The sequence below is a fragment of the Pomacea canaliculata genome, linkage group LG2, assembly GCF_003073045.1.
Source record: "Pomacea canaliculata isolate SZHN2017 linkage group LG2, ASM307304v1, whole genome shotgun sequence".
In the NCBI taxonomy this organism is placed as follows: Eukaryota; Metazoa; Mollusca; class Gastropoda; order Architaenioglossa; family Ampullariidae; genus Pomacea; species Pomacea canaliculata.
The window spans coordinates 3,006,338-3,030,134 of record NC_037591.1 but is presented as its reverse complement, the minus strand read 5'-3'; the positions used below and the strand labels follow the sequence as shown (position 1 = coordinate 3,030,134).

Sequence of the window (23,797 nt, the reverse complement as noted above, 5' to 3'; positions counted from 1 at the left end):
GTCGTCTCGGTTCTCGATAATCACTAATGTTCACAAGAGAAACGAAATATGTTTAGTGTTTACATCGCATTTACCTGTCCTTGAGGATTGACGACAGTCGTCTTTTGTTATAGGGATGAGGACATCGTACTGACATTGTTAGGAAGCGAGAGTGTGATGCAGTATCATTTAGAAATGTCCCTGATACGATTTTAAAAGAATTTGAAGTAATGTGTGTTTTTTTAGAACATGATATGGACAATATTTAACGTCGAAAGACTTTGCAGTGGAATTATGTGAAAGTGTTGGCATGTCAAAGAAGTGAAAACTGTATATTTTTACAATTCCCTTTCACCCCAGTGGAGCATAGGACCGCAAAGTGTTTCAGTTGCTATTTCTGAAGCAGGAGTTATTTTACAGGGTGGGTTGCTAGCGCCACGCCAAACCATCCTTCTTCATCCGGGCATGGGACTGGCAAGCACTGGTGATGCACTAGATACAGTATGCAGAGAAGAGCAACTTTGAAAGCTTTGGTTTTCTCAGTACTTCGGTTGCGTTCTTTTGCAATAGAAGGTTTACATTTTAGTTAGCAGAACCAGAAAAAAACGGAAAACAGTGTTTTTGTTCTAGTAAATGTTGGGAGTACGGACCTAACGTATCCTGTACGACAGATATTTCCACAGTATAAAAGCGTGGTGCTAGTGGGTAGGGGCCGATAAAGACTTTGTCATAAGCTTTTCCTATCTCCGGGATTACGCCTTTCTGGTCAAGTGTAAACCACATTCAGTTGACTGTAAATACTGTCAGGGGCGAGCATCTCTTGCTTGTCACTGCGGCTACACCATGCAATGATGCCAGGCGGTCCTCTCCAGCCGAAACGAGCGCCCTGTGTCTGCTGCTGAACTGTTCACAAGTGAATTCGTTTCTTTCCCATGAGCAAACATGTTTGAATCTTTATTGGCTGAAGGAGCAAAGTTTATTGGACACGTGGGAGGCATCCTTGATTGCTGGGATTGTAAATTACCGACGATGTGAGAAAAAACTTGGATTCTTTCAGACAAGTGCAGTCTCCGCGTCCGTCACGGTTGACCTTGCAGTGGCAGCGGAGATAATTTCTTCCTTTAGGCTTTGCTTCATGATGGTAGATTCTGGCACTTTGAAGCCATACTCAGACAGGGACGCACGTGGTTAAAGTGGATAATCAACTTTTCCTTTTTTTGTGACAAGATCTGTTAAAATATTTAGATAGACTGTGAATAAACAGCAGAAACAGTGGCTGCAACAATTCGTGAAATAGATATTTGAGGACAGACTATATGTTACAAACATTATATAAAAGTGTAGACTACTGTCCACAAGGCTGATACTGAGTATTTCCTATTCCTCATAACTTCAAGACATTTAAAATAAACATGACACAATTAACAGAATCGCCCTTTTTAACACAGACATCCAGTCGTGCAGTTTATTCATCTTCACTGTTTACTTCCGTTTGATTTATTTTCTGAAGGAAGCACTGAGGGCCAAAATGATGAAACGGGTTTATGGAAAATCCCCCGGAGGCTGACTACATAGAGATGGCAGGTATCGTACCAGTTGCTTTTCTTGGAACTTTCGGAAACATTATTGCTTTCATTGTGTGGACAGCCGAGACCAGATACAACGCCACCACGCTTTTACTGAAACACCTTTGTGTGTGGGACTCTCTGTTCTTAATGTCGTACGCTTACCGTAATCCTCGGTCATGAAGCGATGTCTGCTAAAGTGTTTTATGTCACAGAATTGTTCATCGCGATGTTCCAGCTGATGTCAGTACACCTCACTCTGGCGGCGATAGTCACTCGCCTTCTGGCTGTGACCAGACCTCTGGTTGTCCACGATTTGCTGACCAGACGTCGTGTGTACGTGGTGTACATGGTAATGATCGTCTGGTGTCTGCTGCTTGTCAGCCTGGAGATAGTTGCCTATAAGATTAAGGATTTGAAGGACATCGAACGGTGGAGCATGTTTGCCTCCAAAGAAGTCATCGGCCTCATCCTGCCTCATGTGGCACTGCTAGTGTCAAACGTGTATCTATTTTATTTCCTGAGGAGACACAGAGCTGTTTCACGTCCGTCCTTGCAGAGAAATTCGCCCGATACCAAGACTAAAGCTGGCAGACGTCTGACTGTCACTCTCATCTGCATGTCTGTCTGTAGTCTCATCGCCTATCCTATCGGAGTCTTCTTTCAGTTGTTGATGGAAGGTTTGATCAATTCCTCAAGCACATGTGATAGGATTGCTCTGTGATTGTTGAGAGAGTCTTTCATCTGCTGCAAATACTCAACTCCAGCGTCAACATCGTCTTCTACTTGGCCTTCTCCACCAGGTTCCGGCATCTTGGCTTACACAGGAGTCGCCGTGTTCGCCACCTTGGACGGTCTCTCACCAGATCCCCATCATTGTCTTCTAGCAAACGCTCCACAGAGACACCTGGTTTGTGAGCTGCTTTTGCTCAGTCAGTAGAACGAAGCTAAATAATGCTTAGTTAAAGTAGAATCAAAATCCAAGCGTAAATGTTTAGTGGTTAAATAAATGTCTTTATTTTTTTTATCTAGTAATAAATCTACTTTCGAGGTGATTAGTCAAAAGTGCAAGTTTACTTTTCTAGAAATGAACCCAGAAAAACTTTGCATTGTATGCTTGAGATTCTTCATTATTTTTTTTTTTTTAAATTTTTCATTTACAATGTGGTTTAACCTCTGCTTAGTATTATTATTATTTTTTACATTAACATTGATTTTGTAATACTTTAGCTAATTGCCCGCACCACAAGTTATTCATCACTCCCACTTACACAGTTGTGCGAATGCAATTGATGATGGCGTCATATGCAACTTTCTTGTTATACAACAAAGAAATGAACATCTAAAGGACAATGCTGATATGAGAATTGCGAGTTTGGGTAATATCCGGGGTAGGCGCCTATACTACTGGATGATCTGATTGTTTTGGTTTATATCAGTATATTGCTTTTCCTTTCATGACTTAAACACATGTATCAAACTAGTCTCGAAGCTTGTCATTGACTAACAGGAGGACGGACAGACGTCTGACTATCATGCTTATCTACATGTTTGTCTGTAGTCTTCCCACGTATCCTTTCGGAGTCGTCTTTTAGCTGCTCGTGGTAAGTGGAAATAAAGATGCTCATGCAACGTGAAGTTATATCAGTTTGTTACAATTGTCTTTCTTGTGCTCCAAGAACTCAGTGACATCATCTTGTACGCATCTTTCTTTCTCCACAACATTCCAGCAGTTGTTTGTAAGCTGAGTATAAGATGTCTGCGGTCATGAGTGTACTGTGCGCTTCCTTTGGTTTTTGCGCGCACCACAGAGACTAATGTAGAGAAAAGTGAGGTACTGAGAGGTACAGACTGATGTAGAGGGTAGTGAGGTGAAAGAACATAATCTGTAAATCTTTATTCTTTTTCACCTTTATTTTTGTGTGTATAAGATCATTTTCATTTTAAAAAAAATTGATATTGATAGTTAATATTTTATAAATGATTTAGTCCATGAATTGATCTTTGTTTTGTTTTAAGCGTTCGTGACAGGAAGTACTGTATTGTCAACAAATTCTTTTAAGAACAGCTTCAGTATGATGCAACTTAGTGAAATGTAGTTTTGTATATGCTTAGTTACGAACGGTTCTTAGGAAATAAAGACTTGGCTATTTGTAATTTGGGTTGAAAGATGGAATGAAATTATTTTTAAATGGAATGTATTACTGAAGTTTGCATGACAGTTATTTAGAATTTATATAGTGTTTTTGTACAGCGGCCAATATTTCCTGTTTTCTACTTTACTTGAAGAACGCTTTCATTCGTCTTTTGGTGTTTTTTGTTTTACCATGATCCACTGCAAATTCGCTTATATATGCTTTTATAGTGACATATATTATCATCTACGTGTCAGTATGAAAAATCTGAATAAGATGGATATATGGCTACTTGGATATATACACATACTAAAATGTTTTATTATTATTTACTTTTTTCTGTGTTTCTAACTTCTTGATATATGTCTGCTTAAGATATTGGGTGGTGCAACGGTTAGCGCCTGTCATCAATACAGTGAGGGTTGGGTTTCCTGGGTTCAGTTCTCATTTCACGCAAGCATTTTTATTCTGTATGTGGCATCTGTTTACAGAGCTAGTTGCCTTGCTGTGATATAGCCTTAGCTGCTGGCTCGGTGTAAAACACCAACCACCCCGATCTACTTTAGATAGCGATGTATGGTAGTAATAGCTAATTCTGTCTGTATATTGTCAGCAAGCTGCAAGCCATGATTTTTAGTGAATTATGTTTCTTCTAGACCATGTCGTTTAGTTTAGATAATTTTCTGCGTCTTCCACTCTAGTTATATCATTTGCCTTGGACAATGCTGATACGAGAATTTTGAGTTTGGGTAATATCTGGTGTAGGCACCTAGGCAGTCCGGTGGTGCAACGGTTAGCGCGTCACCAATACACTGATGGTTGGCTGTCCTGGGTACAGTTCTCATTTCGCGGAAGCATTTTCATTCGGTATGTGGCATCTGTTTACAGGGCTGACTTTTTTTGCTATGATATAGCCTTAGCTGGTGCCTCGGCGTAAAACATCAATCAGTCCTCTCCACTTTAGATAGTGATGTATGGTAGGAATAGACAATCTTGACTGTATTGTCAGCATGGCCATGATTTTGTGGAATTATTTTTGTTGTGTCTAGAGTTGACCATGTCGTTTAGTTTAGGATAATTTTCTGCTTCTTCCACTCTAGTTATATCATTTGGCTTGTAATTTATAAAGACATATTTCATTTAACTTCAGTTCATATTGTCGCAAGAAATATTTACAATATGGATGGAGCGAGCATTTGTGTCTGTGTGTGGGTGGGTGGCTGGGTGGCCGAGTGGCTGGAGGCGCACGCACTTTGAAGGCAACTGGAATTGTATCAGAACGATGTCGCACGTTTCTTTGAAGAGAGGACGATAACTCCATCCGGAAAGGCGTGTGCAGGAAGTGAGGCGTGGGCCAGACGTTGTGTGTGTATGACGAGCGTCATATCCGTGTGCCATCACAGACCACACACAACATAGACAACATACACAAAGGACGTTTTAACACACAACACATGTTGACGATGACAGCCACGTGTTCTCTGGCTTTAGATCCAACTAAAACCGTGTGAGATGGGGCCTGGATGACATTGTTTTGGCTGAAGCCTAGAGGAAGGAACATGACACTTTGCGAAGGAAGCAGATGGATTATTACGCCAGGCTTCTGCTTACGCAAAAATGCGTACTACGCATTCTTCAATTTTCGTCAATGGGGTCGCTAAGAAACAGGGACTCCTTAAAAAATCTGCCTTTAGCCTTAGCAGAAGCTCTGATTACGTTCCGTTATATTTTCGAGAGTTTCACATGGGTGTGGTCTGTTTATAAGCTTAAATAGGAAATGAGAAAGGGAGAGACAGAGAGTGTAAACAGCTAACACTATGAGTTTGTAACGGGTCTAAAATTAATATGGAGAATGCAATGTGTGATCGCACTTGGATTTGCTTTGGCTTTGCTCACACGAACACAGTAGTTTGAAACAATTCACGAAAGTATTAAAGAAATCTTCTTTCAAGAACTTATGATATGCTGGGAAGCCCTCTAAATAACCCTCGCTAACCACTGCAGTCTAGATTTCTGAAAACATAAGGGCGCCTTTAAGAGTAAGACGAGCAACCCTGTATCATTAGTTAATTAACACACGGCTGAAAAAAGGAAGATGAAGACAGGAAAAGTGAACTGACGGACAGTACTTAGTGTAGAGGGGGACATGGCAGCTCAAAACCTTTGTTAAGTAAACCAACAGCGGTCATCGTCGTCTCAACAGGTAGATGTGATAAGTACTAAACCAGAAGAGTGAATTTAGACTCATAAACAATTTTCTGCTGGTAACAAACTCCAGCCAGCATCACTCAGGCCCACCAGAAGAGTGAAGTGGCTGCAGAACTACGTGTACTACGTCATCAGGTTACGGCAGCCACACGTGGTCCAAAGAGGTTAAAATCACGTGATGGAGATAGCACAAGGAATGAAAAACAAACAACAAAATTCCCAACTTCTTTGAAAAAGAAAGGTGTAAGGAATGAATAGAGTTATTAGGCTACCACTTCCCAAGACTGCAAACACGAGAGAGTCAGAACAACAGAACAATCAATTTAATTAGTCCTCCAAAATATAAACTAGTTTTATAACCTATTGGTCGTTGGACTCTAGTGGTAGAGTCTAGTGGTAGACTCTAGTGGTTCATGTGGTAGAGGCTCGTGGTTTTTCGGGTCCAGGTATTTGTAAAGCCGGTGGCCATTTTCTCTTCTTTGCTGTCTGACCTTCCCAACTCTCTGTGGAGTTAGGTTACCGATGCCGACAGCTGGGTGGACTGGGGAAAAGTTCAGTAAGCCAGGGGTATCGAACCAGCGTGCCTTATTGTTTGGAGGTCACTCGGCTGTTCACGTCACCCTGTAGCCACACGTTAGGCACGTGCACTCCAGACAGTGAATATTCCTCACGGAGATAGTTCATAGTGTATCGTCGCAAAATACACACGAAATATTGTCTTAGATTTCCTGTATCCCAGTGAAAAGCTTTAGTTTGAATAACTTAAAAGTAACGACAGCCGAATTTAATGAGATTTCTGGATAGAACGAGGTGCGGGTTCCAGAGAGTGGACTAGAGATTGCCAAAGAATATTATTATTTCACTTTCTCATAGTTTCCAAGCATTGTGCATGTACACTAAACTAAGCATCAGTGAAAATGGCAATGTGGCGGAAATTGTGATACATTTTGTGGAATTTCTTTCTTATATCAAGACCTTAGAAATCTAATGAAGGAAGGTATTAGTCCCTGTAAAAGTATCATCAGAAGGCTTCACTCCATATAGAGAGTAGATGTGGTTTCAGTGACCTATCATACGTGCGCGCGCACACACAACTTATGCATCCTTTTTTAAGGTCCTTTAAATATAGGAAAGGCTGTGACGTGCTGTATGACGTCAGCGAGGGTAAGTAAGTGTCGGTCATTGTTAGGATTTGAACTCAAGTGATCGGTGGTGTGGTTAGCTGGATTAGTGATACATATTAGTGATAATAAAGATGTCTATGTCCAACATATCATGTCATCAGCTGACACTGGAATTGAGTTGACGTCATGGGAGGACGATAGAGACGAAAGATTCTCGTGTAATTTCTCGTATTAAACACAACATCCTATAAAACTTTTTCACACGAACAGACACGAAAATAGACGAAGATTCAAACTAATCATATTCTTTAGGACATTCAAGGCACTTTTATTCTTCCTTTACATTCCCTGTAACTGAGCTGCAAACAGGAGTTGCTGCTTTACAGACACGTTGTTAAGGCAGTGACTGCTCTCTTAACAAATCATAATTTGATTGCCCTGAAACAGAGTCCACTACAAACTTTGAAGGTTTCCATAAACATCAGGTGTCGTGAGAGGAATGTGTCTCCAGAGAGTGCACGTTCATGAAATAAAAGTCGCAGGCTTGTCTACGATATTAGACATTGTTTCGACAGACACGCTTATGGTCGGTGATTTATTTTCTAACATTTGATCATTTTATCGGATATGGAAAACGTTTTCTGTAAAGAGATAAAGCAGTAACTTGCTACAGCAGGCCGCCTGAACATAGATGAGGAACAACACGAATTGTTTGCCATAACAACAAACGCAAGATTTGTAAAGCCCAAAGGTACACTCCAAATGAACTTGCTTTTGACGATTAAGAACTCGAACAAGACATGGGCAACATTTGAGAGACAGAAGAACGAACAAATAACGGCGGAACGATAAAAAACAGGAAATAGTACTTATGACAATGAAAGACGTACAGAAACACAAGGAAGCAAGAGCGAACTAAGAAGTACTGAGAGGATCTTGATTTTGCGGAGAAAAACGAGCAGAGAAGCATCAATACGCGTGAAAGAGGGAAAGGAATTGCACTGTGTGGACTGTTGGAAGGAGGAAGAGGTGCGCCTTCAGTGCGCTTTAAAGAATTCAGTAGTGGGTAGTTGGCGGGTATGGAAAGGAAGAGACTTACACTGTTTGGCTGCACAATAACTAAACATCCTGTGGTCATAAGTTGTTGTTTTACGACAGTAAGAGTAAGGAGACAATCATCAGACGAGGAGCGGAGTTGTCTAGCTGGGATGTAAGAGAAAAGCAGTTAAGAGAAATAATCATGGCAGGTGCCAGCAAAGAAATTAAAACACCGCACGGACAGTTTGTACTGGATGCCAGAACGGGTGGGAAGCCAGTGTAGACAACGAAGGAGAGGGTGGCGTGGTCACGTGTCCTGCTCTAAGCACCAGAGGTTCAGCAGAGTTCTGTACTTTCTGGAGTTTGTGAAGAATGTATACAGGGCAACCAGCAAGCAATGAATTGCAGTAATCAAGTCTGGATAAAGCAAGCACACAGACAAGTGTGTTGGTAGCGCGTATAGACAGAATGTGACAGATGGCACTGATCTTGCATAGTTCATAATAGACAGACTGACAGACAGCTGACTTGTCATGACAGACAGACAGACAGCTTCGACTAGTCTATCACAATAGACAGACTGACAGACAGCTGAATTGTCATGACAGACAGACAGACAGACAGACAGACAGACAGACAGCTTCGACTAGTCTATCACAATAGACAGACTGAGTCGAAAGTGGATATCTGAGATCAGGCTAATCGTTTTTAGTAATGGTTTTAGACATATTTGGCTAAATCAAGAAGTGGAAGCAGTTAGAAATTTGTATCAAACATTTTAAACAAAGAATAATTGATAGTCACTGGCAAAAATATTTTTCCATGTCTAAGAGCAAGTGTCATCTAAGAAAATGTTTTGATTTCCAAAAATGTACTATATTATACCAAATAACTTAAACTATTCCTGCTGATGTAAACAGCAACAACAACATGAAATAATACTGTCTAACCTTGTCAACTTTTTATAGTTAGCTTATAGTTAGCTACAAAGAAAAGAAAGGCTATTATCTGCTAAAGATAATATTCATCTATTGTGCATTGTATTTTTCCCTTTAATATGTTGCATGCTAATCTTTTTGATGGGTCCCAATGCCTGAAAAAATAAACCATTCGTATTCGAAGTGGCAGAAACAGCTTGTGGAGTGGAGCAGCACAGTTGTATGTCGTCAGCATATGACTGATGAGAAATCTTGTGACTGGATGCATGATAAAAGTGGTTTTGTGTACACAATAAACAAAACTGGGCCTAGTGCTGAGCCTTAGAGGACCTGACAAGAAAGTCAAGCAGGTCGAGATGTTTGACCATTACCGAATACAGTCTAGGTTTATCAGTGAGATAGTGGAATTAGTTGAACCACGCTAGTGCGGTCCGGACATTCCGTAAAGGGTGTGTAGTCTATGAAGGAGCAGAGAGTAGTCCATAGTGTGGAATGAAGATGACAGCTTTAGTAGAGTGAAGACAGAAACATCACTACTGCCAAGTGCAGATAATATTAAAGAGTTAAAGAGACACTGAAATCACACTTCTCTGTCATCCAGATAGTATATAATGCACGTTTATCGTTAAATACACGTCAGACTTCGCTCCCCCTCCCATCACCACCACGTGTTGAATAAGTACAACGGAAAAGAGCTGAACATAATGATACGAGTAAGCGTGATTAGTAAAACGACTTTTGGTGGAGTTTTGGTATAATCCGCTTTACTATGAGAACAGAGCCAAAATACTGCAGCAGATTTCCTTTATCCCTCATCATCTTCAGTACTTAGCACTTAAACAATTAAGCTTAATGATATTAGTGAATTATGTGGGAGACTAGGCAGTCGATTAGAGCTGGATTATTTTACTTCCAAAACGATTCGATACATTATGGATATACACTGAAAGTAAGAACTATTGTACACGGCAAATATGTTCTTGTTTCTATCAAGACTTAAGGAACTTCACAAGCTCATACGGATAACATTGTGCTGCCACACATAAGCTGTTCCTCTGTCAAGGATTATGCTTTGCCTAAGTCTTGTTTAAATTCGATATCAGTAAAATCTAAATACTGTCAGAAGCGCATATGAACCAACGCAATAGTTCCCTCCCATCTTTGGTGACAAGGTCTTTAACAGATGGACTTAGAAAATAAAGAGAACTGAAACGAGCGTTACAACAATTCAAAGATCAGTTGGGGAGGTAATATACATTGCCGACTTCTGAAAATTGAGATTACTGACCATGCAGTTTCCAGACGCATTTAATACAACCATGACACAAACAACGTTCTTGAGCTCAGCGTCCACTCCTACAATGTATTCAGCTTCAGTCTCTACGACTACCTCCCAAGAAGTGTATTATGAAGATGAGTACGATTGGGAAAATCCCGAATCAGTTACCCACATACAGACCACAGGTATCGTACCGGTGGCCTATCTTGGAACTTTAGGAAACATTATTGCTTTAATTGTGTGGACAGCCGAGACCAGATACAACGCCACCACCCTTTTACTGAAACACCTTTGTGTGTGGGACTCTCTGTTCTTACTGATGTACGCTACCGTAATCGTCAGTTATGAAGAGATGTCCGAAGAAGAGCGTTATGCCGCACAATTGTTCATCGCGTTGTTCCAGCTGATGTCAGTACACCTCACGCTGGCGGCGATAGTCACTCGCCTTGTGGCTGTGACCAGACCTCTGGTTGTCCACGATGTGCTGACCAGATGTCGTGTGTACGTGGTGTACGTGGTAATGATCGTCTGGTGTCTGCTGCTTGTCAGCCTGGAGACAGTGGCTTATAAGATTGAGGATTTGAAGGACATGGAACAGTGGAGCATGTTTGTCTCCGGTCAAGTCATCGGCCTTATCCTTCCTCATGTGGCACTTCTAGTGTCAAACGTGTTTTTATTTTATTTCTTGCGGAGACCCAGGAATGTTTCAGATCCGTCCCTGCAGACAGATTTGCCCGATACCAATACTAAAGATGAAAGAAGTTTGACTGTCACTGTCATCAGCATGTCTGTCTGTAGTCTCATTGCCTATCCTGCTGGAGTCTCCCTTAAATTGTTGATGGAAGCGGAATCTGCAGGTTTGATCAGTTCCAGAAGTTCATGTGACTGGGAGTGCTCTGAGATTGCTGAGAGAGTCTTTCATCTGCTGCAAGTACTCAACTCCAGCATCAACATCATCTTCTACTTGGCCTTCTCCACGAGGTTCCGCCAGCTGGGCTTACACAGGTGTCGTTGTGTTTGCTGCCTTGGACGGTCTCAAACCACATCTTCATCAATGTCTTCTAGCAGACGCTCCACAGAGACACCTGGTTTGTGAGCTTCTTTTGCTGAGTCAGGAGAGTGAAGCTAAAAAATACTTATATTAGCATCAAAACTCAAACTTCAATGTTAAGTGGTCAAATAAATTGCTTTAATTTTTTTCTCTTAGGTAGTAATAGAAAATCAATTTTCACGGTGGTCAGTTAAAAGTGCGATTATTTGTTCCTTAAAATGAACCCAGAAAATGTTTGCCGTAGCATTCTTGAAATTCTTCTTCAAATGTTTTTTTTTAAAAATTGTTCTCAGTAACTCGAGTCACAATGTGGTTTAGCCTCTTCCTATTCTTTGAGCCGATACTTTGATTCTGTACTACCTAGCTTATTGTCCGCATCACAAGTTATTGTTCTCTCTGACATACACAGTTGTGCGAATGCAATTGATGATGGCGTCATATGCAACTTTCTTGTTATACAACAAATAAAAGAAAGGAACATCTAAAGGACAATGGTGATATGAGAATTGCGGGTTTGAATAATATCTGGGGTAGGCACATATACTACTGGATGATCTGATTGTTTTTGTTTATATCAGTATATTGCTTTTCCTTTCTTAATTTAAACACATATATCAAACTAGTAGACGACTGTTCTGATAAAATCTCAGTCAGTATGTTGTCCCTTAACCAACACCTGTCGTTGGGAAGACTACACCTATATAGACTCTTGTCTAGTGTGGGCGATAGTCAGCAGGTCTTGTTCAGGACGACCAGTCAAGTCTTGGACTACCTCGCGACACCAGGTATCGTGCCGGTGGCCTTTCTTGGCATGTTAGGGACTTTTGCTGCTTTGTGTGGAGAGGTGAGACATAATACAACACAACGACAGTTTTACTGAAATTTAGACTTTTATTATTGAAGTATTTGATCTTTATCCTCAGTTTGGGAACTATGCCTTCTGACGTAAATATCGCTATAAATATGTATAATTATATGTTCATATCGATGTCTATACACGTCACTGTCGGTGTGATGGTCACTCGCCATCTGCCTGTAACCAGACCTCTTGTTGTCCGGGCTTTGCTGACCGGATGTCGTGTGTACGTCGTGTACATGGGAATGATCGTCTTGTGTCAGCTGCTTGTTAACATAGAAATTTTTGTTTATACGAGCGCGCTCATCTATTTCATGTGGTGGAATATTTGTATTTATCTACGAAGCAAGACATCGTTCTTTTTCTGCTACTCTTGTGTCTGCTTGTAACATATTTACTTTTTTTGTTTATGAGGATCCACAGACGCATATCACGACACACGCTGCATCGAAGCTTTTCAGAGTCTAACTATAGGACGAGCAGACGTCTGACTCTCATGCTTATCTTCATGTTTGTCTTTAGTCTTCCTTCCGATGCTTTCGGAGTCGTCTTTCAACTGCTTCCCCTAAGTGGAAATGAAGATGTGATCAGCACACGCAACGTGAAGTGCTATCTGTTTGTTACAATCGTCTTTCTTCTATTTCAAGCATTTAAATACAGCGACATCATCTTCTATACATCTTTCTTTCTCCACAACATTTCAGCAGTTCTTTGTTACCGAGTACAATATGTCTGCGGTCATGAGTGTGCTGTGCATTTCCTTTGGTTTTTGTGTGAACCACGGAGACTAGTGTAGAGGAGGTTCAGTAGTGAGAGGTACAGAGACTAATTTAGAGGCTACTGAGGTAGTGAGAGGTACAGAGACTAATTTACAGGCTACTGAGGTAGTGAGAGGTACAGAGACTAATTTACAGGCTACTGAGGTAGTGAGAGGTACAGAGACTAATTTAGAGGCTACTGAGGTAGTGAGAGGTACAGAGACTAATTTAGAGGCTACTGAGGTAGTGAGAGGTACAGAGACTAATTTAGAGGCTACTGAGGTAGTGAGAGGTACAGAGACTAATTTAGAGGCTACTGAGGTAGTGAGAGGTACAGAGACTAATTTAGAGGCTACTGAGGTAGTGAGAGGTACAGAGACTAATTTAGAGGCTACTGAGGTAGTGAGAGGTACAGAGACTAATTTACAGGCTACTGAGGTAGTGAGAGGTACAGAGACTAATTTAGAGGCTGGTGCGGTAGTGAGAGATACTGTGAAATAACATAATCTGTAAATCTGTATTCTTTTTCACCTTTATTTTTGTGTATATAAAATTATTTCCATTTATATAAAAAATTGAGATTGATAGTTAATATTTAATGAATGATTTAGTCCATGAATCGATCAGATCATTTGGTGTAAGCGTCCAGTGACACGAATTATTGTCACCAAATTCTTTTGAGAACAGCTTCAGTGTGATGCAACTTAGACTTAGTGAAATGTAGTTTTGTATATGATTAGTTACAAACGGTCTTTAGGAAATAAAGGCTCAGCTATTTGTAATTTGGGTTTGAAGATGAAGTGAAATTATTTTTAATATAAATGTATTATTAAAATTTGCATGACAGTTATTCAGAATTTATATAGTGTTTTTGTTTAATATTTCTTGTTGAGTACTTTACTTAAAGAACGCTTTAATTCGTCATTTGGTGTTTTTGTATTTTACTATGATCCACTGCAAATTCGCTTATATATGCTTTTATAGTGACATATTTTGTCAGCTATGTGTCATCAATATATATTTCCATATATGAACGTGTAGAAACATATATTGAACAATCTGAATAAGCTGTATATATGGCTAAAAGGTTTTATAATTATTGACTTTTTTCTTTTTTTTGAGAAATGTTTCTTTATATTTTTTTGAAATAAGTGTGTACTTTAGATTTTGAGAATTCTTGTAGTACAACGGTTAGCGCCTGTCACCAATACAGTGAGGGTGGGCTCTCCTTGGTTCACCTCTCGTTTGGCGCACGCTGCTTTTTCTCTGCATGTGGCGTCTGGTTACTGACTGCCTGGCCTGACATAGTCTTAGTGCTAGTTGCAGGCTGTGCAGAAACACCAACCACCCCGCTTTACTTTAGATAGTGATGTATGGCGGGAATAGTAAATCCTGTCTGTATTGTCAGCATGGCCATGATTTGGTGTAACTATTTTTGTTGTGTTTAGACCATGTCATTTAGTTTAGATAATTTTCTGTTTTTTACCACTCTAGTTATATCATTTGCCTTGTAATTTATAAAGACATGCTTTATTAAACTTCAATTCATATTGTCGCAAGAAATATTTGCAATGTGGATGGAGCGAGCGTTTGTGGAATACAGTGTGTGTGTGGGTGGCTGGCTGGATGCGCACGCACTTTGGAGGCAGCTGGAATTGTATCAGAACGAGGTCGCTCATTCCTTTGAAGAGAGGACGATAACTCCATCCGGAAAGGCGTGTGCAGGAAGTGAGGCGTGGGCCAGACGTTGTGTGTGTATGACGAGCGTCATATCCGTGTGCCATCACAGACCACACACAACATAGACAACATACACAAAGGACGTTTTAACACACAACACATGTTGACGATGACAGCCACGTGTTCTGGCTGAGGCACTTGAGGAAGGACCATGACACTTTGCGAAGGAAGCAGATGGATTACTACGACATACTAATTACCGTGCTTATCGCGTTCTTATAGTTCATAGAGTTTCACATGTGTGTGGTCTGTTTATAAGCTTAAATAGGAAATGAGAAAGAGAGAGACAGAGAGTGTAAACAGCTAACACTATGAGTTTGTAACGGGTCTAAAATTAATATGGAGAATGCAACGATTTTCATTCGCTTTGGGTTTGCTCACACGAACACAGTAGTTTGAAAAGAATTAAATAAAGTATTAACGAAATCTTCTTTCAAGAACTTAAGACGTGCTGGGAAAGCAAAGAGGAACTACCCTCGCTCACCACTGCAGTCTTAGATTTCGGAAAGGATGAGAGGGCCTTGAAGAGTAAGACGAGCAACCCTGTATCATTAGTTAAGCACACAGCTGAGTAGAAAAGGAAGATGAAGACAGGAAAAGTGAACTGACAGAAAGTACTTAGTGTAGATGGGGACAGGACAGCGCAAAACCTTTATGTTACAGTAATCAAGTCTTGATAAAGCAAACACACAGACAAAAGTGTTGGTAGCGCGCGTAGACAGACTGTGACGGACGGCTCTGATCTTGCTTAGTTCATAATAGACAGACTGACAGACAGCTGTGACTTGTCATAAGACAGACAGACAGACCAGTCCGACCGACCGACCGACCGACCGACAGACCGACAGACAGACAGTCAGTTAGTTTTGACTTGTCTGTCACAATATCAGACTGACAGACAGCTGGGAGTTGTTTAGCAAGGTTCATGTCTGCAGTGACAATGAATCTCGGATTCCTAACGGATGACACAAAGGTGGTTGGTTACGCGCACCTCGGTGTGACTTGGGGGACAGAGGGGTGAAGATGGATTTCTTCTTCTCGAGGTTAGCTGGGCTTCCGTTTTATCATCGTTGAGTTTAAGTTTGTTACCATGCAGTCTTCAATACAGGCTTTTATGGCACTAGTAGCAGATACATAAGTTGTGTATCGTATGCATAAGAATAACAAAGATAAGCAACATAGATTTCCATGGAGAGCTTCGAAAATGTTATAAAGACTGGACAATAGTGAGAATCGAAAGTGGATATCTGAGATCAGGCTAATTGTTTTCAGTTATGGTTTTAGACATGTTCAGCTAAATCGAGAAATGGAAGCAGTTAGAAATTTGTATTAAATATTTTAAACAAAGAATAATTGATAGTCACTGGCAAGAGTAGAATTTTATCATCAGTAGCAGTGACAGATTTAATTTATTAAATGTGTGACACACATGGAGATGTATTTTTATTTAGATATTAACAGATTCACTAGAAATGTACTAGTGCGTCTTGGATTTGGAATTTCAGACATTATGTCACATGCCGATATTCTTACAGTAAGTGTGTGTCACATCGATGAAGAGGATGAGTTTCATTTTATATTATGTTTTCCATGTCAAAGAACAAGTGTCATCTAAGAAAATGTTTTGATTTCCGAAAATGTATTACATTACACCAAATAACTGTAAACTATTGATGCTGATGTAAGCAACAACAAACAAACAAAAAAAAAAAAAATGAAATGATACTAGCCAACCTTGTCAAGTTTTTAATATTTAGCGACAAATAAAAGAAATGCTATTAAGTGCTAAAGATAGTATTCATCTATTGTGTATTGTATTTTGTCCTGTAATATGTTGCATGCTAAGTTTTCTCAATCAGCCCAAAGGCCTGAAAAAAATTAACCATTCGTATTCGTGGTAGCAGAGTGAGACTCTTGTGGAGTGAAGCGGTATAGGTGTGTCGTCAGCATATAATCTTGTGAGAGTGTATGCATGATAAAAGTGGTTTTGTGTACACAATAAACAAAGCTGGGCCTAGTGCTGAGCCTTAGAGGACCTGACAAGAAATTCAAGCAGGTCGAGATGTTTGACCATTACCGAACACAGTCTAGGTTTATCAGTGAGATAATGGAATGAGTTGAACCACGCTAGTGCGGTCCGGACATTCCGTAAAGGGTGTGTAGTCTATGAAGGAGCAGAGAGTAGTCCATAGTGTGGAATGCAGATGACAGCTTTAGTAGAGTGAAGACAGAAACATCACTATTGCCAAGTGCAGATAATATTAAAGAGTTAAACAGACACTGAAATCACCCTTCTTTGTCATCCAGATAGTATAACAGGGCTTCTGCTAAGGCTAAATTCTTTGGGGTCCCAGGGACCCCTTCTTCAGATTTTTAAGGGGTCCCTGTTCTTCGCCCAACTTTGAATGGACCCCATTGACGAAAATTGAAGGGGTCCTCCGAACTTTTTAATGCGTACTGTACGCAATTTTTTGCGTAAGCAGAAGCCCTCACGTTCTCGTCACTCGTCCCCTCCCCATCACCACCACGTGTTGAATAAGTACAACGGAAAAGAGCTGAACATAATGATACGAGTAAGCGTGATTAGTAAACGACTTTTGGTGGAGTTTTGGTATAATCCGCTTTATTATGAGAACAGAGCCAAAATACTGCAGCAGATTTCCTTTATCCCTCATCATCTTTAGTACTTAGAACTTAAACAACTAAGCTTAATGATATTAGTGAATTATGTGGGAGACTAGGAGTCGATTAGAGCTGGATTATTTTACTTCCAAAAAGATTCGAAACATTGTGGATATACACTGAAAGTAAGAACTATTGTACACGGCAAATATAGATACATGTTATACAAGTTCTTGCTTCTATCAAGACTTAAGGAACTTCACAAGCTCATACGGATAACATTATGCTGCCACACATAAGCTGTTCCTCTCTCAAGGATTATGCTTTCCCTAAATCTGGTTTAAATTGTAATAATTAAATTAACTGATGTCGATATCAGTAAAATCTAAATACTGTCAGAAGCGCCTATGAGCCAGCGCATTAGTTCTCTTCCATCTTTGGTGACAAGACCTTTAACAGATGGACTCAGTAAATGAAGAGAACTGAAATGGGCGTTACAACAATTCAATGATCAGTTGTGAAGGGAATATACATTGCGGACTTCTGAAAAATTGAATTACTCACCACTCAGTTTCCAGACGCATGTAATACAATCATGACACAAACAACGTATTCAACTTTACTCTCTGCTTCCCAAGAAGAGTATTATGAAGAGAGCAATGATGACTTTTCGGAAAATCCCCCAGCGGTTCACTACATTGAGATGGGCAGGTATCGTACCGGTGGCTTTTCTTGGAACTTTAGGAAACATTATTGCTTTAATTGTGTGGACAGCCGAGACCAGATACAACGCCACCACCTTTTACTGAAACACCTTTGTGTGTGGGACTCTCTGTTCTTACTGACGTACGCTACATTAATCCTCGGTCGTGAATCGATGTCTGCTAAAGTGTTTTATGTCACACAATTCTTCATCGCGTTGTTCCAGCTGATGTCAGTACACGTCACTCTGACGGCGATAGTCACTCGCCTTCTGGCTGTGACCAGACCTCTGGTTGTCCGCGATTTGCTGACCAGACGTCGTGTGTACGTGGTGTACGTGGTAATCATCGTCTGGTGTCTGCTGCTTGTCGGCCTGGAGATAGTGCTTTATGAGATTGAGCATTTGGAGGACATGGAACGGTGGAACATGTTTGTCTCCGGTCAAGTCATCGGCCTCATCCTCCCCCATGTGGCGCTCCTAGTGTCAAACGTGTATCTGTTTTATTTCCTGCGGAGACACAGGCTGTTTCACGTCCGTCCTTGCAGAGAAATTTGTCCGATATCCAAGACTAAAGCTGGCAGACGTCTGACTGTCACTCTCATCTGCATGTCTGTCTGTAGTCTCATCGCCTATCCTCTCGGAGTCTTCTTTCAGCTGTTGATGGAAGCGGAATTTGCAGGTTTGATCAGTTCCAGAAGTTCATGTGACTGGGAATGCTCTGTGATTGTTGAGAGAGTCTTTCATCTGCCTGCAAGTACTCAACTCCAGCATCAACATCATCTTCTACTTGGCCTTCTCCACCAGGTTCCGGCATCTTGGCTTACACAGGAGTCGCCGTGTTCGCGGCCTTGGGCGGTCTCTCACCACATCCTCATCATTTTCTTCTAGCAAACGCTCCACAGAGACAGCTGGTTTGTGAGCTGCTTTTGCTGTCAGTAAAGTGAAGCACAGGAAGCTACAGAGTTGAAACACCTAAAGATACATTGTTAAAGCAAAAGAAAAAATCAAACGGATTGTTACGAGGTTAAACAAATGACCCAGAATTTTGTGTTTGCCTTGATAAATAGAATTTTTGCAGTGGTCGATATAAAAGTACGAGGATCTCGTTGTATATTTGTACTATAATAAATCCGAAGAATTATAAAATGAATGTCACAACTTTATACTTTATATGATTTGAGACATCAGATTTTTGTGTGTGCTTTGTCGGTAACAATGTTGTTTAATTTATGCTTATTGGTAATTTTGACGTGAACGTCCATTGAGTTGGTATTATACACATGACTGACATGACAAGTTGTAACCCTTGGCTCACTTACCCGTCCACACCAATCCCCTCCCCAACACACACACAACACAGGAGCCCAAATAGTGATGAGATAATAATTTTATTCCATTTTTGTGTTGTAACGCACTTGGACTGTGACGTCTGTGACTGAGCTTTAATGTTACCTCGTTAGTTGTTGACAGAAAGTAATTAACTTTGCTGTAATTTTTTTACTGCTTTTATTTGTTACTTTATGCTTTTAACGTGTAACATTTAACTTTTGAATTCATTGTATGCATTACTCTATCCAAAAAGTCTAGACGAACTATGTGATTTCGAGGGAGACAACCTCAGTGTCCTAGTTGACCAGCAGCTGGTGTAGCGAGACAAATGTTCCAACCCAGAATCTTATTCCAAGCGAGGAACGCATACGTCTTCTAGTGTTGCTGAATGATTTAGCAGACATTTTCGTGCTATTTTTTTATTTATCAAAATCAAAAATAAATCGTGAGTTGTATTTGCTTATCTTTTTTCATGTTATTTTTATTTAAATTTGACTTGTAGTTACTTAGTTACTCTTTAGCAGACGATCAAACGCCCACTCGCGCAGTGATATCAAAGAAAATAGTGCATTATCCACATCTGTTTACAACCTGTAATAATTTAAACCTAAAAGTTTCCAATGTTTCTCAACTGTTAAATTCAATTTTGTAGTATGCACAGACGGTGCGAGACCGGCGCTGGTCTCTCTGTCACAAGATGTTTTGGGTGGGTAGAGGTCTATTCTTTAGGGTTCCACACTATTCTAGTCTGTAGGGGCCCTGGTTGGCGGTGGGAGTGAGGGCGAGTGAGAGGGTTTTTTTTATATGTTTAAAATCATGTTCAGATTTTTGAGTGCAAGACACGTTGCTTCACAATGTTAGGATAGCTTTGTGACGGCCGTGTCACGGCGCATGTGGCGCACACCCGTTTCACCCTGTTGGATTTGTGTTTAGGACTACTAGTCTGATGGTCATAGATATGTATTTGTAGAAGAACATTTGTAGAAAGTGGGCGGTTTTGCGACTACTCTGATGGTCATATATATGTAGCTGTATGAGGACATTTTTGAAAGCGAGTGGTTAGGTGGCCCACCCCGGGGGTAAATAGAGGGTGCGCGCTTAATGGTTATCTCGTTGTGCATCTGTTTGTATGATATCTAATGTGTGTATATCGGCAGGCTGAGCAGCAGGCATCGCGTGTATGGTCTAATGTCGCGGTGCTCCATCTTGTGGGAGAGGGAGGAAAGACTGTTACATATTTCGGAAAAAGAGAAAGCTAGAAGGATAAACCATTGTTGTGATTACGTCGCCGAGGCAGTGTAACCAGGTAGTGAGAACTATCGTACCTGCTGGGAGAGGGGGCTTTTTCTACTTCTACTTGACTTCAACTACAGCCTCATCCATTATCCAGCTTTCAATCTTCAACCCCCTCCTCCCCTCTAGAACTAAAGCTCGGGCTGAGCCAGCGTGCGACACGCGACACAGTCCATCAGCAACTTAGCCACTAAAAAAAGAAAAAATGTACAGACAATAAATATAAGACATTTTGCTAACAAGTTTCAAATATTTCCAACAATTAGACTAAAATAATTATCTTTTATGTTTTATTTACGCGCTAGTACATCGTACATACTCAACACAATTGTCTTCATATGGATTTATTTTAAACTTTCCAGCTTATGGGTACATTTAGACTTTTGCTTCCGTTTAGACTTTGTAGTGTTACTATGCGTGATTTAAGACCACAGTGTAAAGTGAACAGAATAAAGATAATATAACAAAAAGAAAATAACAATAATAATATGACAATAATAATATTATTGTCAGTAAAACGTTAAACGCTATGAGCAACTGATTAAAGTCAGGACAAAGAAATCCAGTCCGGACAGTAGTAGTCCGTTCCGTTTAGGTGATAGTGTCTTGATAGATATGTGCCCGGATCCATAAAGTCTCGATAGTAGACGGTAATCCCGGGATTCAGAAAACTCGCCCACCACCCGTAGGACCCCACCGTCATGATCATGTGATCCAGTGACGCAAGAATCATCATATCAACCGCAGGCGATGACAGATGCTGCAGCACTGTGACGTCACTTTTGTTAGCAAACTGCTGGCTACACCATTGGAGGTCATCTGAAGAAACGACAAAAACGACGTCACCGAACCTTTTTCTGACGTAGTCCATAGCATGCAACAAGTATTCGATAGGTGCTGGCTTGTATCCAAAAAGAGGATTCCTGAGATAGTCTCCTCTGCGTACATGGACACCTGTCAGTGTGCGATTGAATTTCTGTCTGAGGGAGTCGACCGTTTGTTGAGCTTGCGACACAATTGTTTCCTTGAACGTCAACGCGTGACGTACTTCCGCTTCGTGTTGGGTGAAATATCGCCAGGACTGAAGATAATACCCGATCCTGAAATCTATCTCAGAATCAAGCTCGAAAAACCTCTGGTAAAACTTACCACAACTGTCTTCTATTTCAAAGATGTCATTACACCGATCTGCATAGCGGGAAGAAGCGTCAATCAGTGAAGTGTTTCTCAACACATCCGACAGAAGAGTCTTCCCCAGGTAAACCGGTATCCGTTTCGTCTTGAGAGCTATGCCCAAAAGGGATGCGTACTGAAAGAGTTGGTTTCCTAGTCGGCCTATAAAACTGATACACAACACCTTGGAGGCGATGAGCGGGTCCGACGGTGTGGTGACTCCAGTTCTATTTGTACCACCTTGGGAGGTAAAGGAGCTGTGCGACACGTGACCTTTAGTAGGAGTGGTGACAGGTTGACCGGTGGACGAGGATGTACTGGTCAGTGCAGTCAGGATGTCGAAGCTGTTGTGCGGGACAACGTTAAGCGTCGCAAGGACCGCGGTGTTGTCCAGCAAGGAGTTTGCCGTCGGCAGAGAAACGTTTGTTCCAGGGGACACAACCGGTGATTTTCTCCAGTTTATGCTTTGGCTTAGGAACTGAAAAGGGAAAAAGTCGGAACTCACCTTGTCCATGATAAACAGCTCGCAAGCAAGAATCAAGGCTATGCTGAGAGGCAGTACTGCAAATATATATATAAGAAAAAAAAAAAAGAAAGAAAAGGGGAAAAAGTCAGGACTCACCTTGTTCATGATAAACAGCTCGCAAGCAAGAATCAAGGCTATGCCGAGAGGCAGAACTGCAAAAAAAAAAAAATCATCATCATCATCATCAATCATCATCATCATCATCATCATCATCATCATCATCATCATCATCAACCATCCAGATATATTTTGATTCGCTGTGCGCTGTAGCAGCACATTCAAAAGCAATGTACTTGGAGCTAATGATACAAACATTTAAAATCTTTCTTTGTGTCGACCCCATAGACAATTAATTTAAACCCAAACAAGTATACAAGCAGTTCAGATGGAAGCTTTTGAGGAAAAGAAAATTCTTAAAGGATGAATGCAGTACAATTTTTTAAATTGCTAATTAGATGTCGCTGCAAGATATTCTTTGCCCAAATCTTGGTGAATACTCTTCTCAGTGCATAACAAATCGCCAGACATTCACGTGGCTCTTAGATCGGCGATTGGTTGAGACCTTACGACCTGTGTACAGTCACGTACAATACAACACATGAGTCACATCTATTCAAGAGAGAACAGCAGCTTACCGAAACACTTTCGTATTCTTGTCATGGCTTCAGTCCTTAAGTCCACAAGACAACAGGTTGTTATCACAGACGTGCGAATAGCAGACTATCTGCAACACCCGGGTAGAACATTCTGTGAACTGATGAGGCGAGGTTTATACCTTATCTCTCATTTCAGCCTCTCTCTCTCTCCATCCTTGCCACATCCACATATTGGTTCACTTTTTTTTCTAGAGGCGCAGAAGACTGGTCGTTAGCAAATGATATTGGAAACAATCGTTTCGACTGACTGCACTGTATTAAAACGAATGTACACTTACCTTTCATACACACGACGTATTGACACACACACAACACAACGCTCGACGAGCCCCCGCAGATGACGATGAGGATGAAGAAATTTTTAGATGAATCGAATCGAAGAGGTGCAAACTCATACGAATGTCACTGAGAGAGTCCTAAAGAAGATGGCGGAAAAGACCGCTGCTTTTTCCCGCCAACTTGGCCATTAGAGTGCTACTGCTTTTCTTAGGTATGACGTCTTTTTCTGCTTCAAACGTAGGTCGTTATATTATTTTGGTAAACTCCACTACGAAAAATATCTTAACAAAAACAAAACAAAAACACCAGCACCTAGCGAAACACTCTTCCTGCTGGCTACTCTATCTCTGCTCTCTTTGAAACGAAGGGAGAGTACAGCTCATACTCGAGGCTACACGCGTTTTTTAGTGCTCTCGATGAAAGCTTGAGAACACCTATTTATTTTAGTTTATCTAAATCATATGGACCAAAAAAGTTGTAAACTGAATATTGTGTTACATATCCTGTGGAAATGCCGTTGGAAATTTCAATATTCCGTGTAGTTT

The 23,797-nt window shown here is 40.8% G+C and overlaps 2 protein-coding genes across 3 annotated transcripts in view; one reads left to right on the top strand and one right to left on the bottom strand.

The window, feature by feature from the left end:
• LOC112556517 (vitellogenin-like) overlaps window positions 1–23,797 on the top strand; it is a 58,379-nt gene that overhangs the window by 32,653 nt on the left and 1,929 nt on the right. The window lies entirely within an intron of this gene.
• LOC112556519 (galactoside 2-alpha-L-fucosyltransferase 2-like) lies at window positions 20,540–23,035 on the bottom strand. 2 transcript variants are annotated; one of them, XM_025225597.1, is made up of 3 exons: window positions 22,953–23,009; window positions 22,414–22,469; window positions 20,540–22,269 (listed from the first exon to the last, which is right to left on the bottom strand). In XM_025225597.1, exons 1-3 carry the CDS (start codon window positions 22,975–22,977, stop codon window positions 21,166–21,168), a joined length of 1,185 nt encoding a protein of 394 aa, XP_025081382.1. In that variant the 5' UTR covers window positions 22,978–23,009; the 3' UTR covers window positions 20,540–21,165. The 2 variants fall into 2 exon arrangements, with proteins under 2 accessions (XP_025081382.1, XP_025081381.1); XM_025225596.1 differs by lacking the exon at window positions 22,414–22,469 and having other exon boundaries at window positions 20,540–22,352; window positions 22,953–23,035.

Excerpts from the sequence above, each read along its gene's own strand:
- LOC112556519 (XM_025225596.1), bottom strand. The coding sequence starts at position 22,977 with ATGACAAGAATACGAAAGTGTTTCG. Across the intron at positions 22,353-22,952 it reads AAGAATACGAAAGTGTTTCG|TACTGCCTCTCAGCATAGCC; the intron begins GTAAGCTGCTGT and ends ATATATTTGCAG.